Source organism: Lutra lutra, chromosome 17 (genome assembly GCF_902655055.1).
Source record: "Lutra lutra chromosome 17, mLutLut1.2, whole genome shotgun sequence".
NCBI classification, from domain to species: domain Eukaryota; kingdom Metazoa; phylum Chordata; class Mammalia; order Carnivora; family Mustelidae; genus Lutra; species Lutra lutra.
The window spans coordinates 60,088,051-60,107,640 of NC_062294.1; the positions used below are offsets into that span (position 1 = coordinate 60,088,051).

At 46.6% G+C, this 19,590-nt stretch overlaps 1 protein-coding gene across 2 annotated transcripts; it reads left to right on the forward strand.

Annotated features, from left to right (window-relative positions):
• Positions 1–5,955: 5,955 nt before the first annotated feature.
• On the forward strand, positions 5,956–17,085 carry LOC125089029 (zinc finger protein 584-like). 2 transcript variants are annotated; one of them, XM_047710818.1, is made up of 4 exons: positions 5,956–6,488; positions 7,433–7,559; positions 13,942–14,064; positions 15,107–17,084. In XM_047710818.1, the coding sequence occupies exons 1-4, from the start codon at positions 6,450–6,452 to the stop codon at positions 16,111–16,113; spliced, it is 1,296 nt and encodes a 431-aa protein (XP_047566774.1). In that variant the 5' UTR covers positions 5,956–6,449; the 3' UTR covers positions 16,114–17,084. The 2 variants fall into 2 exon arrangements, with proteins under 2 accessions (XP_047566774.1, XP_047566775.1); XM_047710819.1 differs by lacking the exon at positions 13,942–14,064 and having other exon boundaries at positions 15,107–17,085.
• Positions 17,086–19,590: the final 2,505 nt, after the last annotated feature.

Consider the following 19,590-nt stretch of genomic DNA (forward strand, 5'->3'; position numbering starts at 1 on the left):
AATCTTAAATGCATACTGCTAAGTGCCAAAGTCAGTCTGAAAAAGGCATCCGCTGTTTAATTCCAACTTTATCGCTTTCTGAGAAGGGCAAAGCTTAGAGACAGTAAAATATTGGTTGGTGAGGACTTGGGGAAGGGAGGGAGGGAGGAATAGGTGAAGCACAGGGGTTTTTCATGCCACAAAACTATTCTGTATGATACTGTAATGACTGACATATGTGATATTATATATTTGTCAAAACCCATATTATGTACATATTATGTACAACTCTAATGTAAACCATAGACTTTAGTTAATAATAATGTATCAATATGGGTTCACAGTTATAACAAATATACCATGCTAAAGATAACAGTAGGGGAAAATGTAAGGTGAGACCAGGAATATGGAAATTCTGTACTATCAGCTCAATTTTCCATAAACCTAAAACTTAGTGCTCTAAAAATAATGTATATTGGGACGCCTGGGTGGCTCAGTTGGTTGGATGACTGCCTTCGGCTCAGGTCATGATCCTGGATTCCCGGGATCGAGTCCCGCATCGGGCTCCCATCTCCACGGGGAGTCTGCTTCTCTCTCTGACCTTCTCACTCATGCTCTCTCTCACTGTCTCTCTCTCAAATAAATAAATAAAATCTTTAAAAAAAATAATGTATATTAATAAAAACTAGAGTAGTATTGATAAATAAATGTCAGAAAAATTTTTTAAAGATTTTATTTATTAGAGAGAGAGAGCACAAGTAGGCAGAGATGCAGGCTAATAGAGGGAGAAGCAGGCTCTCTGCTGAGCAGGGAGCCCGGTGTAGGACTTGATCCCTGGACCCTGGGATCATGACCTGAGCCAAAGGCAGCTGCTCAACTGACTGAGTCACCCAGGCATCCTAAATGTCAGAAATTTTAAAAATGAGCCAGACTAGAGACAGTCATTGGGAAAATCATGTGATTTTCACGTGTAGTTAATACTGGGCTACTTTGAGTACAGCTGGGCGGTTTTAGGCAGTGTCTATACAAATTTAAAACATGACAGGCTCAAGGAGAGTTATATAGTGAATTTAAGAGCTGAACTGTTTAGAGGGAGAAGTATCTAACAATAGGGCACTACTGGAAATAATTGGGGTATCTCCATTAAAAGATGTTGGCACTGAAAATGATTACATTTATAATCAGCAAATATACTAATAAACCTTCTCTGATAAGCAGAAAACATCATGTGCTTGTTAACAAATGGCCAGTGTCCCAGCTGAGGCTTGCATCTCAGCGACTTGGATGTTCCCATTCTCTCTTCCTTGTTCCCGATGAGCAGGAACTGCATTGTCTCCTTGCCCAATGTCACCCAACCCAAGAAGAACGAAACGCTGTAAGTATGTGATCCCAGACAATGCTGTGAATGCACACGAGAAAACAAAAAGCACCAGTAATTACGTATAATAAAGTATAAATAAATTCTTTCTTTTTTTAACTTATTGTAAAAGCAACTATATGAAACCATATACATAATTGTATTGCTTGATCTATAACAAATAGGAATGTATTTGCCATTAGCAGCACAGTGGAGGTGGGTGGACATAGCAATACTGGCTTAAGGAAATGGACTACAGAGAGTATCTCAAGTTCCATACATGGGTATATCTTTGTCCAACCTCATCTAATTTTGCACTTGAAATGAATTTTTTGGTTATACATACATTTTGTATGTATACATACATACATTTTGTTATATATAAGTTATACATTAATAAAGTTGACTAAAAAAATTCGTTAGAAAAAGGGCAAAAATTTGGGGGCATCTGGGTGGCTTAGTCAGTTGAACATTGGATTCTTGGTTTTGGCTTGGGTCCTGATTTCAGGGTGGTGGGATGGAGCCCCACGTTGGGCTCCATGCCCAGGGCAGAGCCTGCTTGGGATTCTCTCTCCCACCCCATCTTGCCCCATTCCCTGCTCACTCACTCTCTCTCCCTCTAAAACAAATAAATCTTTTTAAAAAGATTTTATTTATTTGATACAGAGAGAGAGAGAGCACAGGCAGGGTGGGCAGGAGAGGGAGAAGCGGACTCCCCACTCAGCAGGGAGCTGGATGCGGGGCTCGATCCCAGGACTCTCGGATCACGACCTGAGCTGGAGGCAGATGCTCAGGCGCCCCTAAATCTTTTTTCTTTTTAAAGATTTTAAAAATTTTATTGATTTTGAGAGAGAGAGAGCGTGAGAGAGAGCACAAGTGAGAGAGAGCACATGTGCACAAGTAGGGGGAGGGGCAGAGGGAGAAGCAGACGCCCAGGAAGCCCGATGAGGGGCTCGATCCCAGGACCCTGAGATCATGGCCTGAGCTGAAGGCAGACGCCTAAGCGAGTGGCCACCCAAGTGCCCCTAAAATAAATAAGTCTTAAGAAAAAAGAAAAAAGAAAGAAAATGGGCAAAAACTTGAGCAGATACTTCACTAAAGCAGATATATGGATAGCAAATATATGAAAGGAAGGCTGTTCAACAGCTGTTGCTGGTGGGAATGTAAAATGGTGCGGCAACTCTGGGAACAATTTGGCAGTTCAGCATACAATTACTGTAGCACTCTACAGTTGCGTTCATAGGCATTTCTCACTTCCCTGACACACAGAGCAATGAAAACGCATGTCCACACTAAAATGAAAACATGTTCATAGAAAACCGAATACAAATGTTCATGGCAGGGTTGTTTGTCATAGCTAATGATGATGATGATGACGATGATGATGTGGACACCCCAAATGTCCTTCAGCAGGTGAATGGATAAACAATCTGTGGTATATTCAGATAATGCGATACTGCTCAGCCGTAAAGAGGAACAAGCTACTGATAGACACCCCTTTCATGGATCTCAAATACGTTATGCTGAGTGAGAAAAGCCCACAGTACGGCGCATCCATGCTCTAGGATTCCCTGTACGTGACATTTGTGAAGTGGCCCAATTACAGCGATGGAGGACAGATCAGTGATGATCAGGATTCGGAGAGGGTATGACCTAAGGGTTAGTTAGAAGTTCCTTTGTGAAATGAAACAGTTCTGTATTGGACTGTGGTGGTGGTGGTGACATGAAGCCACACATATGATAAAATTTCACAGAACTCCATAACGAGTATATGTGAAAACTGGTGTGATCTGACTAAGGTCTGTAGTTGAGTTAGAAGTATTGTGTTAGTACTATTTTCCTGGTTTTGACAAGGTACTGTGGTTATGTAGAATATTATCATTGACAGAAGCTGGATGAAGGATACATAGGAACTCTTTTGCAACTTCTTTCAAACTACTTCAGAATAAAAAATATTTTGGGGGTTCCCGGGTGGCTTAGTTGGTTAAGTGTCTGCCTTTGGCTCAGGTCATAATCCCAGGGTCCTGGGATCAAGCCCCATGCTCAGTGGGAGCCTGCTTTTCCCTCTTCCTCTCCCCCCACAGCCTCTTGTTCATGCTCTCTCTCAAATAAATGAATAAAATATTTAAAGCTAAATAAAAGTATTTTATAAATTTCTTGAATGTATATGTCCAATTGAAAGGGGAAACACAAATCAAGGCACTGTGAAATAAGAGGGCAGATCTATTAGAATGGCTCACGTAAGGTAAACAATTACATACTACCCTGCTACAAAAGGGATAGGCACACGGTTCCTGCAGGGTACACAAGGACCCTCACTGGCATCACTACTTCCATAAGACCCTCACAGACACTTCTAGGCTTATGTGGGAGGGGTGGGGTAAGAGGTCACAGCCACCTCTCTGCAGGGTCACTGGTCTCCTCTGCCACCCTAGAAAGTATACTTTGATAAGGGAGCACGTCATAAAATACAGGCAGGACTCTTGCCCAAGGGATGTATTCTTTTTTTTTTAAGATTTTATTTATTTGACAGGCAGAGATCACAAGTAGGCAGAGAGAGAGAGGAGAAAGCAGACTCCCCACGGAGCAGAGAGCCCGATTCAGGGCTTGATCCCAGGGTCCTGGGATCATGACCTGAGCCGAAGGCAGAGGCTTTAACCCACTGAGCCACCCAGGCGCCCCCAAGGGATGTATTCTTACACGCCACACCATTCACAACTGGGGAGAGGCAAGAATAATTTCATCTGGACTACACAGAGAAGGGTCTATATTGTTTCAAATTCACTGCATGAAATGTGATGCTAGTAATTCTGCATCTCGTACTTTCAAATCCACACACTTCAAACTTGCATCAAATTTAACCACTATGTCCTGCTTGAAGCAAAATTGTACACAGAGGTGGGGGGGGGTCAGAGCTTAGGGAGTCAGGCTGAGCTGAGTTTCTTCCTGGGCTCCCATGAGACTGTGGGTACAATGCCTCACCTCTGTATGTCCATTTCCTTCTCCATAAAATGTGGAATTCATAATCTCAGGCTGTGGTGAGTGGGAATATCAACATCTGATGGCAGTGAAAGCTCAGAATCCCCATTCAGGCCCTGTATGGCTGTGTGGTCACCTCCAGTCACCTCCACAGCCCTTCACAACTGGTTGGCAGGAAGACACTTCCTGCCTCTCACCTGCCAACAGCCCCCCCATGCTGCACTGTGACCTGGGCAGTTTCAGGCATCCGCCTGTTGTGGCCACCCAGATGGCTCCCTCTTGCCATCCTTCAGGCAGCCAGCCATAGGTAGATGTCCTGCAGTTTAGGGTCACCCTGCCACCTCCCCAGTAAGACTCCATTGTCTCATTACCTGTTCTTATAGTCTCTAAAGAAGCACCAAACCTAAAATCTGAAAAGTAAAACTACTGAGGTTCAAGAAGGCAACCTCAGGAATTAACACAAATAAAAAACACGAGCTGTGACTGCAAGCCCAAGAAAGGTGTGTAGTTACAAGAGGCAACTTCAGGAGTGCTTGGGGGTTCAGTTGCTTGGGTATCTGACTTGATCTCAGCTCAGGTCTTGATCTCAGTGTTGTGAGTTTTGTAGGCATGGAGCCTACAAAAAAATCACCCTGGGGTAGGCTTCTTTGGTACTCATCTAAGTGCTCTGTTTGTCCTAGGAGACTCAGTAACACATCCTCCAGGGTAAGTGCATCTAAATTGAGTACAAGACATCCAGGAGCTGGGTTCTCCTCCTGCCAGCCTCCTATCACCATGTGCCCAGGATCTTTCCTCCAACACCCTCCTCCACAAGGCCCCTGAGTTGGCACCATGGCTTGACACGGGGCAGACTACCAGCCTACTGTCCTCTGAACATATGCCAGACCCATTCCCAGCACCCCAGACCTGCCTGAGTCCAGTGGACCTGGCACCATAGACTCAAAACTTGTAAAATCCCACTGCTGATCTTCCGCGACCTCCCCTCCCCACCAAGGTCCCCCCCCAGCTGCTGGTCCCCAGGTGCTCACTGAACTCTGGCTGGAGAGTCTTTCTTTCCTTTCACCTTCCCCTATCTTTCTCTTTCTTTTTGCTTTTAGGATTTTATTTGACAGAGAGAGCCAGAGACCACAAGCTGGAGACGGGGCTGGGGATGATGGTGGTGGATGGCATAGGGAGAGGGAGGAGCAGGTTCCCCAACGAGCAGGAAGCCCGATGTAGGGCTCCATCCCATGACCTCGCGATCACGACCCTACCGAGGGCAGACGCTGCGCCGACAGAGCCACCCAGGCGCCCCCGGAGTCTTTTCTGAGCTCTGTCTCCTGCTCTGTGAAGCAGACACAGCGGCAAGCGCGAGGACTCCCCGGCGGTCCCGGGTACCACGGGCTTTGATGGAGGTGAGGCCCAATGGTGTCACTTCTCTGCGGCCCGGTACACCAGGGCTCGGGACACCTGCGGCGCTCACTCTCACGCCGTCCCTACGCCCCTCTCCTCCGCCCGGAAGACCCTCTCACACTCAGACCTGCGCGCAGCGGCGCTCCCCGTCCCGCGGGTGTGGCTCCGAGGGAGGAGACCGGCGCCGGAAGTCCCGCCTCCCCCGGCGCTGCTTGCCGAAACGCTCCTGTCCCCGGCCGTCCTGGTCTACATCCGCGTGAGCTCTCAGCCGCGGCCTCCCCTGTCGCCTTGGCAACGAGCAAGCGGCCCCGCGAGGGGAGCTGGGAGGTGAGGTTCTGGAGTGACGCGGAGGCTAAGCTCATGGCGCCCGCTGAGGCGGCGGGACTTCCGGCGTTGCCCTCGAGCTTCTCCGCTTGCCGCTGTGGGTCGGCACAAGTATCCCGAGAGCTGCGCAGCGGGCCGACTTCCCTGAGAGGCCGTACCGCGGAGGACAGCGGCGGGGACCCCCGTCGCGCCCCTGTTAGCGCCCTGACTCCGGGAATGACCCCCTCTTCCTGAGACTCGCTGTTGCCCCCTGCGGAGTGGGGCCGGAGGGTCTGGGCCTCCCACAGGCGGCTGCCTGGTCCCTGCGCACGTTTTAGGCCCAGCTTCGGAGGTCCCACGGTCGGCGGGAGGTTCCTGCGCCCAAGCCAGGGTGGCAGGTACGGCCTGAAGAGGCCGAAATTCGGCATCCGCCGCGGCCATGCTCCGCCCACAGCTTCCGACGGCCGAGGAGGCGCGGGTGAGTGGAGGGTGCCCCAGGCTTTGACAACCCCTATCCCCACCCAGTGACAACCCCGATCCCCACTCGGACCCATTCGGTCCGGGTTCCGAATGAGCTCAGGAGGAGCGGGGGAGGCTGTGGCGGGTGAAGGGACAGCCTAGGCAAAGGCACAGGTGGAAGAGGGCCGGGGTCTCCGAGGTCCGTGTGCGGTCTGGTCGGGGGAGGGTTGAAGCTAAGAACAGGTCTGCGTGGGGGAGGTCTTCAGTGCAGAGCGGGGGGAGGGGGGATGCCTTAGCAATGAACCTTGAAGGAGTGGGGTTCGACTGGGGCAGGATGGGATGGTGGTTGTTCTCAGTGGGGTCACTCTGGAGATGCCATGTGCAGAACGAGCATGTGGGGATTCCATTGAGTTGCCAGTGGGGTGAACGGGTGAGATTGTGCTGGGGCTGTGGAGCTGTAACATGCAGTGGTACAAAACTTATGTGCATGTCAGGCAGGAGAGCAAACTGGAAGGTCTGGGACCACGTACTGGGACCTGAGAGGGAAGGGTGAGCGTCTGTTTGGTTGCCTCTGGGAGGTGATCTCTGGGACATAGAGGGAATTGGCTGACGGAGGTAGGGTGGGACCTGTGTGTCTGTCTGTTACATAGATGGCATCTGTCTGGTCACCAGCCTGTTGTTGCTGTGGGCAGGATGCAGAATCCGACTGAGGAGAAGCAACAATGGAACTGGGGGCCCTGGCAATCCTCTGAGGTCAGGGTCTTAGGAGGAGGGAGGTAGAGGGTATGCTTGCGTGGGAGTGGGGGTTTAGGGCTCAAAGGGAAAGATGATGTATGTCAGTGAGACATGTGGCAGGGCCCTGAGACACTGATCAAGGGCCTGGATGTGTTCCTCTGTCCATGTTTTGCTTGGCTTTTCTGCCCACTGTTGACTCCTAAGGCTCAGCTGAATCAATCATTACAGGGCTTGGTGACCTTTGAGGATGTGGCTGTCTATTTCTCCACGGAGGAGTGGGGTCTCCTTAATCTGACTCAGAGGAGCCTGTACCGTGATGTGATGCTAGAGAACTTTGCACTTATTGGCTCGCTGGGTAAGTCTCTCACACTCTTCCCTGGCAGACTGACCACCTCTGCCTTTTCCCCATAGGAAGGTGTGTTCATCCTAAAGCCCACCACAGAGGCCGTTTAGTTTCCCAGGTTCCCTGTGGTTGGTGCTGTCAGTACTGGCATTGGGCTGTGTGTTCTTCGTCTGCCTCCTTAGCACCTTGTTAGCAGCCTCAACGGATGTTGGTCTCCTGGAGTAGGGCTTGGGTGCAGGTATTTACAGTTTGCCCAACCAGCTCCACTCAACCCTGCCTCTCTCTCTGGCTCTGCTGAAGTCATGGCCCCTCTGTGCTCTGGGTGTTGATTTCCTTCAGAGGAGATTTTTTTTATAGGGCCCTGCCTGGGCCACACTTCAGCCATGAATTCGAATGAATAGATCAATTTGGGGAGTATTACCATCTTAATATCTTTCAATTCATGAACATGACATATCTTTCCATTTATTCAGTCTTTAACTTTTTTCAACAGTGTTTTGCAGTTTTCAGCATATAAGCCTAACTTTATTCCTAGGTATTTTATTCCTTTTGATGTAATTTTAAGTGGAACTGTTTTCTTAATTTCATTTTAGGTTGTTCAGTGCTAGAATATAGAAATACAGATTTTTATATACTGATTTTGTGTCCTGTAGCCTTGCTAAGCTCATTTATTAGTTCTAATAGTTTTTTTTTTTTAAAGATTTTTATTTATTTATTTATTTGACAGACAGATCACAAGTAGGCAGAGAGGCAGGCAGAGAGAGAAGGAGGAAGCAGGCTCCCCACTGAGCAGAGAGCCTGATGTGGGGCTTGATCCCAGAACCCCGGGATCACGACCTGAGCTGAAGGCAGAGGCCTTAACCCACTGAGCCACCCAGGCGCCCCAGTTCTAATAATTTTTTAAAATCATATTTCATTTTTTAAATTATTACTTACATATAATGTATTATTTGTTCAGGGAAAGAGCTCTGTGATTCATCATTCTTACACAATACACAGTGCTCACTGCAATACAAACCCTTCCCAGTGTCCATCATTCAGCCACTCCATTCCTCCCACCCCTCTCCACTCCAACAACCCTCAGTTTGTTTCCTGAGATTGAGAGTCTCTTATGGTTTCTCTCCCTCTCTGATTTCTTGTTTGATTTTTTCCTCTCTTCCCCTAAATCCCAATAGTTCCTTTTTGCCCTTGCTTCCCTTGCCTTCGGCGATGTATCTAGAAATAAATTTTTGCGGCCGAGGTCAAAGAGGTTGCTGCCTATGTTTTCCTCAAGGATTTTAATGGACTCCTGTCTCACATTTAGGTCTTTCATCCATTTCGAGTCTGTTTTTGTTATGGTATAAGGATATGGTCCAGTTTCATTCTTCTGCATGTGGCTGTCCAGTTTTCCCAACACCATTTGTTGAGGAGACTTTTTTCCATTGGACTTTCTTTTTTTCTTTTTAAGATTTTATTTATTTATTTGACACAGAGAGATCACAAGTAGGCAGAGAGGCAGGCAGAGAGAGAGAGGGAGAAGCAGGCTCCCCACTGAGCAGAGAGCCTGATGTGGGGCTCGATCCCAGGACCCTGGGATCATGACCCGAGCCAAAGGCAGAGGCTTTAACCCACTGAGCCACCCATGTGCCCCAGGATGATGTACTTTGTTAAATGCTTTTTCTGTACCTGTTGAGAGTATCACATGGTCCTTGTGCTTTCTTTTATTAATATATTGTATCACATTGATTGATTTGCGGATGTTGAACCCTTGCAGCCCAGGAATAAGTCCCACTTGGTCGTGGTGAATAATCTTTGAATGTACTGTTGGATCCTATTGGCTAGTATTTTGGTGAGAATTTTTATATCCATTTTAATGAGGGATATTGGTGTATAATTCTCTTTTTTGGTGGGGTCATTGTCTGGTTTTGGGGCCAAAGTAATGCTGGCCTCATAAAATGAGTTTGGAAATTTTCCTTCCATTTCTATTTTTTGGAACAGTTTCAGAAGAATAGGTATGGAAGAATAGGTATTAATTCTTCTTTATTTCATTTTATTTTATTTTTATTTATTTATTTTTTTTTTAAAGATTTTTATTTATTTGACAGATCACAAGTAGGCACAGAGGCAGGCAGAGAGAGAGAGAAGGAGGAGGCAGGCTCCCTGCTGAGCGGAGAGCCCGATGTGAGGCTCGATCCCAGAACCCTGGGATCATGACCTGAGCCGAAGGCAGAGGCTTTAACCACTGAGCCACCCAGGCGCCCCCTTTATTTTATTTTTAAAAAAGATTTTATTTTTTTATTTGACAGAGAGAGAGAGAGATCACAAGTAGGCAGAGAGACAGGCAGAGAGAGAGGGGGAAGCAGGCTCCCCACTGAGCAGAGAGCCCGATGTGGAGGTTGATCCCAGGACCCCGAGATCATGACCTGAGCCGAAGGCAGAGGCTTAACCCACTGAACCACCCAGGCGCCCCTAATTCTTCTTTAAATGTTTGGTGGAATTCCCCTGGGAAGCCCATTTGCCTTGGGCTCTTGTTTGTTGGGAGCTTTTTATTTATTTATTTATTTATTTATTTATTTGACAGAGAGAAATCACAAGTAGGCAGAGAGGCAGGCAGAGAGAGAGGAGGAAGCAGGCTCCCTGCCGAGCAGAAAGCCCGATGCGGGGCTTGAACCCAGGACCTGGGATCATGACCTGAGCCGAAGGCAGTGGCTTAACCCACTGAGCCACCCAGGAGCCCCTGTTGGGAGCTTTTTGATTATTGCTTCAGTTTCCTTGTTGGTTATGGGTCTGTTCAGGTTTTCTATTTCTTCCTAGTTCAGTTTTGGTAGTTCATCCGTCTCTAGGAATGCATCCATTTCTTCAAGATTATCTAATTTGTTGGCATATAGTTGCTCATAATATTTTCTTCTTTTTTTTTTTTAAATTTTATTTATTTATTTATTTGACAGAGAGAGAGATATCACAAGTAGGCGGAGAGGCAGGCAGAGAGAGAGAGAGGAAGAAGCAGGCTCCCTGCTGAGCAGAGAGCCCGACGCGGGGCTCGATCCCAGGACCCTGGGATCATGACCTGAGCCGAAGGCAGAGGCTTTAACCCACTGAGCCACCCAGGCGCCCCTTTTTTAAAGATTTTATTTATTTATTTGACAGAGAGAGATCACAAGTAGGCAGAGAGGCAGGCAGAGAGAGAGGGAGAAGCAGGCTCCCTGCTGAGCAGAGAGCCTGATGCGGGACTCGATCCCAGGACGCTGGGACCATGACCTGAGCCGAAGGCAGCTGCTCAACCAACTGAGCCACTCAGGCGTCCCGATATGGATAGTTCTAATAGTGTTGTTTTGTTTTGTGGATTCCTTGATATTTTCCATATATATGACATTATGTCATCTGCAAATGCAGATATTTTTACTTCTTCCTTTCCTTAACTGACCTGGTTAGACTCTCCAGTACTTACTGAATAGAACTGGTGAGAGTAGACATCCTTGTCTTCTTCCCAACCTGACGAGAAGAACATTTAGTCTTTCACTAGTAAGTATGATGTTAGCTGTTGTTTTTGTAGCTACCCTTGACGGGTGAGGAAGTTCCCTTCTTTTCTTAGTTTGTTGAGTGCATTAATCATGAAAGATAATTAGATTTTGTCTAGTGCTTTCCCATATCTTTTGAAATGGTCATGTGATTTTTTTTCTCCTCTATTTTGTTAACATGGTATATTACAGCATTTGGTTTTCATGTGTTCAACCTTGTATTACAAGGATAAATTCGACTCTGTTATAGCTTATAACCCTTTTATGTATTTCTGGATTTTGTTTACTAGTATTTTGTTGACTTCTGCATCTATATTCGTACGAGTCATCAGTGCATAGTTTTTTCATAATGTCTTTGTTTGGATTGAGCATGAGGGTAATTTTGGCCTGAATGAATGAGTTGGGAAACATTACCTTTTCTTCTGTTTTCTGGAAGTGTGTGTGAAATATTTGTGCTAATTCCTTTTTTTTTTTCTTTTTTAAGATTTTATTTAGTAGGCAGAGAGGCAGGCAGAGAAAGAAGGGGAAGCAGGCTCCCTGCTGAGCAGAGAGCCCGACATGGGGCTTGATCCCAGGACCCTGAGATCATGACCTGGGCCAAAGGCAGAGGCTTAACCCACTGAGCCACCCAGGCGCCCCTGTGCTAATTCTTATTTTAGTGTAAATATTCATCAGTGAAGCCCTCTGGGCCTAACCTGTATTTTTTCACCCCTGTGGGGGAAGTGTTTTTTTTTTTTTTTTTTTTTTTTTTGTTTAACTCTAACTAGACTTTCTATTTCTTCTTGAGTCAGTCTTGGTAGTTTGTGTCTTTTTTAGGAATTTGTCCATTTTATCTAAGTTACCTAATTTGTGGTCATATAATACAGTTGTTCATAGTATTTCCTTACAATTGTTTCTATTTTGTAATGTTAGTAATGTCCCCTTTTCCATTCCTGTTTTTAATAAATTGAGTCTTCTATGTTTTCTTGTCTAGGTAGCAGTTTTTCAATTTCATTGCTCTTTTCAAAGATCCTAGTTTTGGTCTTATTGATTCTCTTTTTCTAATCTCTATTTCAATTATCTCTGCTCATTATCATTTCCTTCCTTCTGGTAGCTTTGCGTTTAGTCACTTTTTTTCCTGTTTCTTGAGGCCTAAAGTTAGGCTGTTTGAGATCTTTTTAAATATGGGTGCTGTGACATAGTAAGAAATATATATTTTGTCTTAGTCTCCAATTTCTAGCATAGCTCCTAAAAAACTTGGAATCTCTGCAGTGATAAGAGTGTCTTTTGTGTGCTTATGGAATGACTGGTGGCTGGGAGCTCCTAGATAGCTTCAGGATAGGAGGTGGCCATCTGAATGATGAGCTACCCTCCAACCCCATCCTTCTAGTCCTCCACCTCTGGCCTCTGCGGAGAGTAGAGGGGCTGGAGACTGAACCAATCACCAGTGGCCAATGATTTAACTAATTATACATCATCATGAAATCTCTATAGAAACAACGAAATAACAGAGTTCAGAGAGCTTCTGGGTTGCTGGGAAAACGATGCCACTGGAGGGCATGGATGCCCTTTACGCTCTGCTTCCTCACCCCTCACTCCCATCTCCACCCCTGGCAAACTTTGCCCTTTGAATTTCTTCCATTGGGCTGTTCCTGAGTTGTGTACTTTATAGTAATAATCTGGTGATACTAAGTAAACTCTTCTTGAGTTCTATGAGCCATTATAGCAAATTATTGAACTTGAGAAGGGATAAATATATTTGTGGGAATCCCTGATTTATAGCCAGTTAGTCAGAAAAATGGGAGTCTTGGACTTCCAACTGTTGTCTGAAGTGTGGGCAGTCTTGGGAGACTGAGCCCTTAACCTGTGGGATCTGACACTGATTCCAGGTAGTTAGTATCAGAATTTAATTGAATCCTTGGACACAACGTTGGTGTCTGAGGGTTAGAGATGTGGCGTGGAACACCCACCCTACATCTTACCCACATTTGGTGTCAGAGGTGTTATGAGTAGGGGTGGCTGGATGGCTTAGTCACTTAAGCGTCTGCCTTTGGCTCAGGTCATGATCCTGGGGTCCTGGGATTGAGCCCCACATCAGGCTCTCTGATCAGCATGGAGTCTGCTTCTCCCTCTCCCTCTCCCCCTGCTTTTGCTCTCTCTCTCAAATAAATAAACAAAATCTTAAAAAAAAAAAAAAAGAAGAAGAAGAAGAAAAAGTGCTATGAGTAAAACACCATGGAGGTGTTTATAGCTCTAAACTGCTATGTCCCATTACTTTTGGCATGTTGTGTTTTCATTTTCATTCATCTCAAAGTGCTTTGTAGCTTTCTTTGTGGTTATTTAGGAGTGTTTTATTTAAATTCCATAAATTTGTGAGTTTCCCAAATTCTTTCTGTTGATTTCTATTTTAATTCCTTTGTGGTCAGAGAACATACTTTGTGTGATTTCAGTCCTCTGAAATCTGTTGAGATGTCCTAGCAAAGTGGTGTGTTCTGGAGAATGTTCCATGTCTGTGTGAGAACATGAGAATACATATTCTGCGTTTGTTATGTGGTAGGATCTATAGATGTCTGTTAAGTTTAGCTGATTTCTGGTGTTATTCAAGTGCTATTTGCTTGTTTTCTGCCGAGTGGTTCTGTCCATTATTGAAAGTTAGAAGTTGAAATCTTCAACTATTATTATTTATTTTTTTACTTCAGTTATGTCAGTTTACCTTCAGTGTAAGGTTCTTTCACAATAAATTGTGGTAAAACACAACATGGAGTCTACCTGCTTAGCAAATTTTCCAGTGTGCCGGGGAGGTTTGTTTTCTAATACTCCATTTCCTTCATGGTTGGCATGAAGACATGAGCTTCCTACGGGGTTGCGGCGATGTTCCTTGGCTTGGGCTGGCCTCTTACTACCTTTCTCCCTTGTAGGATTTGCACCTTCAAGGTCCCATGTGGTCACCAAACTGGAAAGTGAAGAAGAGCTCTGGGTGCCCAACATGGTGGACTTGACTCTAGGCAGCAGAGCAGAGTCCAGGAGGGGTCCTGTTCCTAGTGAGTAGGGCTGGGTGATGCCTTGGTTTCAGCGATGGGCTCACAGCATGCTGGGTATCACTGTGCACTGGCGTTTTGGTGCTGAGGCCAGTGACCACACACTATTTCCACCTTTCCTCTCCCTTCTGGACACACTGTGTGTCTTGCTATCCCTACCATGACTCTCAGGACCTAGATGACCCACATCTCTGGCCTCTGTGCCAGTTTAGTGCTGTCTACTGGTGACTTGAGATGTGTACATACCCATAAATAACACTTGAATACCAGCTACTCTGTTACCATTGCCTTTTCATTGGAGCAGTCACATCCCCTTCACAGTGCTCCCTGTCACCAGCGGCTGAGGCCCTACTTGAAGCCATTGAAAGGAGTGACTTGGAGATCTCACCTCTTCTCCCTGCACTGCTCCCATCTTGTGTCCTCGTCCCTGCTTAGCTCTTTCCTATTCTGTGATCTGGTGGAGCCCTATTCTGCTGGGGCAGCCCTTTCTTACCCAGACTCTTCCTAGCAACCTCCTGGCAACTCTCGGACTCCTTTTGGGTGTGTCTGACATGCGTTTTTTGTTTTGTTTTGTTTTTAAAGATTTTGTTTATTTATTTGACAGAGATCACAAGTAGGCAGAGAGGCAGGCAGAGAGGAGGAAGGGAAGCAGGCTCCCTGCTGAGTAGGGAGCCCGATGCAGGGCTTGATCCCAGAACCCTGGGATCATGACCTGAGCCGAAAGCAGAGGCTTTAACCCCCTGAGCCACCCGGGCGACCCATGACATGCATTTTTTTTTTTTTAAAGATTTTATTCATTTATTTGACAGACAGAGATCACAAGTAGGTAGAGAGGCAGGCAGAGAGAGAGAGAGAGGAAAGCAGGCTCCCTGCTGAGCAGAGAGCCCGATGCGGGACTCGATCCCAGGACCCTGAGATCATGACCTGAGCCGAAGGCAGCGGCTTAACCCACTGAGCCACCCAGGCGCCCCATGACATGCATTTTTGATGAAGGTGCCTCCTCCCTCTGATCCAATGCTCAGTAACTGGCTTTTCTCTGTTTTAGGTCGTCCGTGTAGACTGAAGGACGAGGAAGCCTCTCCAGAGCAGATGAAGAGCTACGGAGTCCGCCTGTCGGAGAGGCCCTTTCTGTGTGAGGAGTCTAGGAATGATGTCCCAGCCACCGTGGGCCTCCTCCAGCGCCAGGCCGCCTACAGCAAGGAGAAGCTACACAAGAGCACCAAGCCTGGGGAGGCCTTCCATGTCAGCTTCAGTTGCCAGAAGCAGCAGGGACTCCATACCACACAGAAGGCCTTCAAGTGCAGTGTCTGTGGGAAAGCCTTCTTGAAGGCATTTGCACTCCTCGACCACCTGATAACTCACCCCAAAGAGAGACCCTTTAGATGCCTGAAAGGTGGAAATGCCCCCAAGGAGAAATCCACCCATGTCAATTACCAAAAAATTCACACTGCAGAAACATCCCATGTGTGTAATGAGTGTGGAAAGGTTTTCAGTTATCCATCTAAACTGAGGAAGCACCAGAAGGTTCACACAGGCATAAAACCTTTCAAGTGTGATGAGTGTGGCAAAACTTTCAACCGCAAAGATGCACTTGTTCTGCATCAGAGAATTCACACTGGAGAAAGGCCTTATGAGTGCAGCGAATGTGGGAAAACCTTCAGCGTTCTGTCTACTCTCATTCGGCACCGGAAAGTTCACATTGGAGAAAGACCCTATGAGTGCAGGGAATGTGGGAAATTCTTTAAATACAACCATAGCTTCATTCTTCACCAGAGAGTTCACACTGGAGAAAGGCCTTACGAGTGCAAGCAATGTGGGAAAACGTACGTGACCCGCTCTGGCCTGTATCAGCACTGGAAAGTTCACACTGGAGAACGGCCCTATGAGTGCAGCCTGTGTGGGAAGACCTTCACCACGAGGTCCTACCGCAATCGGCACCAGCAGTTCCACACTGAAGAGAGATCCTATGAATGTACAGAATGTGGGAAAGCCTTCAAACATAGTTCTACCCTCCTTCAGCACAAGAAAGTCCACACTGGAGAAAGGCCATAAGAAGACAGCGCATATTGGAAAGCCTGTAGCCGGGGCTGGGCACCTTGTTCAACATGAAAGGCCTCCCTCCGGAAAGGAGATTGAGGAGAGTAGCCATTTGAAAGCTAAACCTGGCATACCCCAACATGTGCCATGGCGTGGCAGGTGTGTAGGAAGCTTTCAGAAGCTAGGTTGCACTCCGACTGCCAAGGCTGTTGGCAGTGCGAAGTCACCGCTGGTTTCTGTGATAGAAGCTGTCCCACCTCCACCACCGGGCAGGAGCCCAAGGTGTGCATCAGTCATGTCAACGTGCTCTGAACAGCAGACCTCCTTAGTCCCCACTCTGTCGAGGAAAGAATCATGAGTGGTGGACCCCACAGTGGGCCTCACTGCCCCCCCAACCGGGTATGTCGTGACCAGTCGCTGGTCAAGAGTAGCTGAGCTGTGCTACTGGGGGCTTCCAGAGAAGATTAATCATTTCCATGGACACAGTGTACACTCTACATGGTTCCTGTCATGGATTCATCCACCCCTGGACCTGACTGTCTCACGCTCCCTGGAATGTGTTAGGTAATGAAAGCTTTACTGTTTACACCATGTTTAATATTGGGGCTTCTGAAAAACAAAACACAACAAAACATATTTAATATTGGGGGTTTTAATCACTGTGTATGGAGGGACTGAGAACCGAACTGGGCTCATGAAGAGAGGGACTGGCTTCTGTAGGGAGAGGTCCCTGACTTTTGTTGCCTTACTGGGGATAGCAGAATGTTCACCTCATGGCCATACCCTGGTCCTAAAATGAAGACCATGCAGTCCTGGGATGTGGCCAGTGCTCCTGGCGTCTTTGCATACCATGGCCTTCATTGTTTTTGCTGCCAAGGGAGAGAAGTGATATCCTCTGTTTTGTGGGGTCTTTTGATTTAAAAATTTTGGGAAACTAATTTCCCAAAAGGTCAATAAAATGTCAGTTCAGCAAAACTTGTGTGTTGTGGATTTCTAGATGTGTCCCTGGTCCAAAAATTATGCTTCCCGTGATGAAGAGAATGTTAACTTGGAGGCATGTTTAGAGAGAGAACTATGACCCTACACTTGACGGACTTTGAGCCACAGTGCTCAGCCAGTACCATGTGTTGGGGTTGGAAACCACTGCTGCTTTCTGTAACTGGGGTGATTCTTCTCCCCGATCCCCCACTTTCGCTACTGATGGGAGAGGTGATGACCATGCAGGGTAGAAACGCAGTCAGGCTTGAAAAGTCCGGGAACTTGGGGCACCTGGGTGGCTTGGCCAGTTAAGTGTCTGACTGTGTACATTTGCTTCTTTAGACATTTCATACAAATGGAGTCACACAGTATGTTTTTCTGTGAATGGCGTTCACTTGGCATAATATATTTGAGGTTCATCCATGCTGTAAAACATGTCAGGACTTCATTCCATCTTATGGCCAAATAATATTTACCATGGTTTGTTTATTCGTTCGTCAGTTGATTGGGCCTTGTTTGTCTTGTTTTGTTTCCACTTTTCGGGTGTTACAAAAAATGTTGCGATGAACATTCAAGCACAAGGTGTTGTATAAGTATGTTTTCATTCCTTTTGAGTAGATAAATAGAAATGGGATTGCCAAACTGTTTTCCAAATTGGCAGCACCGTTGTATAGCTCCACAGCAGTGTATGAGCATTCCAACTTTTCTACTTCCTTATCAGTACTTGTTGTCTGTTTTCCCATGGATAGCCTAGGGGGTGTGAAGTGGTTTTGATTCGCATTTCTTTAATGACCAGTGGTGTTGAGCAACTTTTCATGTGCTTACTGGCAGTTTGTGTGTGTGTGTGTGTGTGTGTGTGTGTGTGTAGCAGAGGCCTGGCATCAGGCCAAAGGTTCAGGCATCAAAGAGAAGAGAGAAACTGACACCAACTTGGAGAGAAAATGTAGCAGAATTGGAGGAGTGGCAAAGTGGGGAAAGGCTGAGCAGACAGTGGAGAGTGTCCCTCATGGGGAAGGTCACAGGCAAAGGTCCAAGTGCAGGGAACTACTGTTGAATGGAGCTCAGAGAACTATCATGAGTGAGGGCAGAATGTGCAGTGTCAGTATACAGACTGCATCCCTGCTGATTGAGTGAGCTGAAAATGTTGGAACTACTGAGCCCCGCAAAGGCTGGTATCCGGTACAGCTCAAAGGTCAGAGTCATGAGACCTTTGCCTGGAGTATTCCAGCATCTCTGGCAAACATCTTTCTTCCCCCAACAGACTGGTTGCTGTGTACTGAGCCCCAGTGGGAGACCAGGCCTGTTCCAGGAAAACACAGAAAATTCTTTACCCATGAGCTGGGGGCCATTTAATGCGATCTAACCAGCCATCCACACAATGTACAAAGGTTTGAGCTGTGATGACCAGTGTCTGTCCTACCCCATTGCTTAGAAGGCTTGATCCTCACATGGCTCAGTTGGCCTTTAACTCTGATCCCACATGTTGGTAAAAGTCCTCCATGTTGGTAAAAGATAATTATTACATCCAGAAAGGCAGGCCTGAGCAGGGTGGGGGATTCCCCCAAATATCTCATTGTGCTAGGGAGTACTTGAGCAGCCCTGCTGTAATCTTTGATGACTGCAAGCCTGTCTTGGGTTCCGCCTCTAATGTGGCTATCACTCCTCGTCCCCTCTGGGCTTTTGGGAAAGTCACCCTGAGAAGAGGTGGCAGTAGCACTGCCTTCCCACGTACGATGCAGTATGGATAGACAGTGCACCCTGAAGCCTCTCATGTCAGAAAACTCTGTCTTTCTTACCCAAAGTCTGCCTAGGGGAATGTATATAGCCCACCCACAGGTTTTGGTAAACTGCTTTTGTATTGTACAAAATGTTTGTGGGTTTTTTTTTTTTTTAAGATTTTATTTATTTATTTGACAGACAGAGATCACAAGTAGGCAGAGAGGCAGGCAGAGAGATAGAGAGGAGGAAGCAGGCTCCCTGCTGAGCAGAAGGCCTAATGCGGGGGCTCGATCCCAAGACCGTGGGATCATGATCTGAGCCAAAGGCAGAGGCTTTAACCCACTGAGCCACGCAGGCACCCCCAAAAAGTTTTTTGAAATTGCTTCTAACATAAAATCAAAAGCCACATAAAAATCTGAATATCTGGCTCTTCCCAGAAAGGTAAGAGATGTGGGAGACCCATATTAACTCCACCATGTTGTCTCCCCACCCCTTAAAAAGGATAAACTTCCTTGGTAGCTACCAGAGGTGGAATAATGAATGCCATGGCTAGGCGATTCTCTAAAAACTCTGGCTACTCACATAAACCATTCTCCAGACCATGAGCTCTATCCTCTTGATATGAGGTTCCTGTGTGGTGACAGCCACAAGGTGAACAGCTCAAGGAAAATAAGGAATTCTTACATTTGTTTGGATTTCCATTATGGGTAATACACAGGTCTGCAGGTCTTGAGAATTTCTTCACTCTTATCTCACTTGGCCATAGTCATCTGGAAAGTTTTTTTCTTCTTTTTA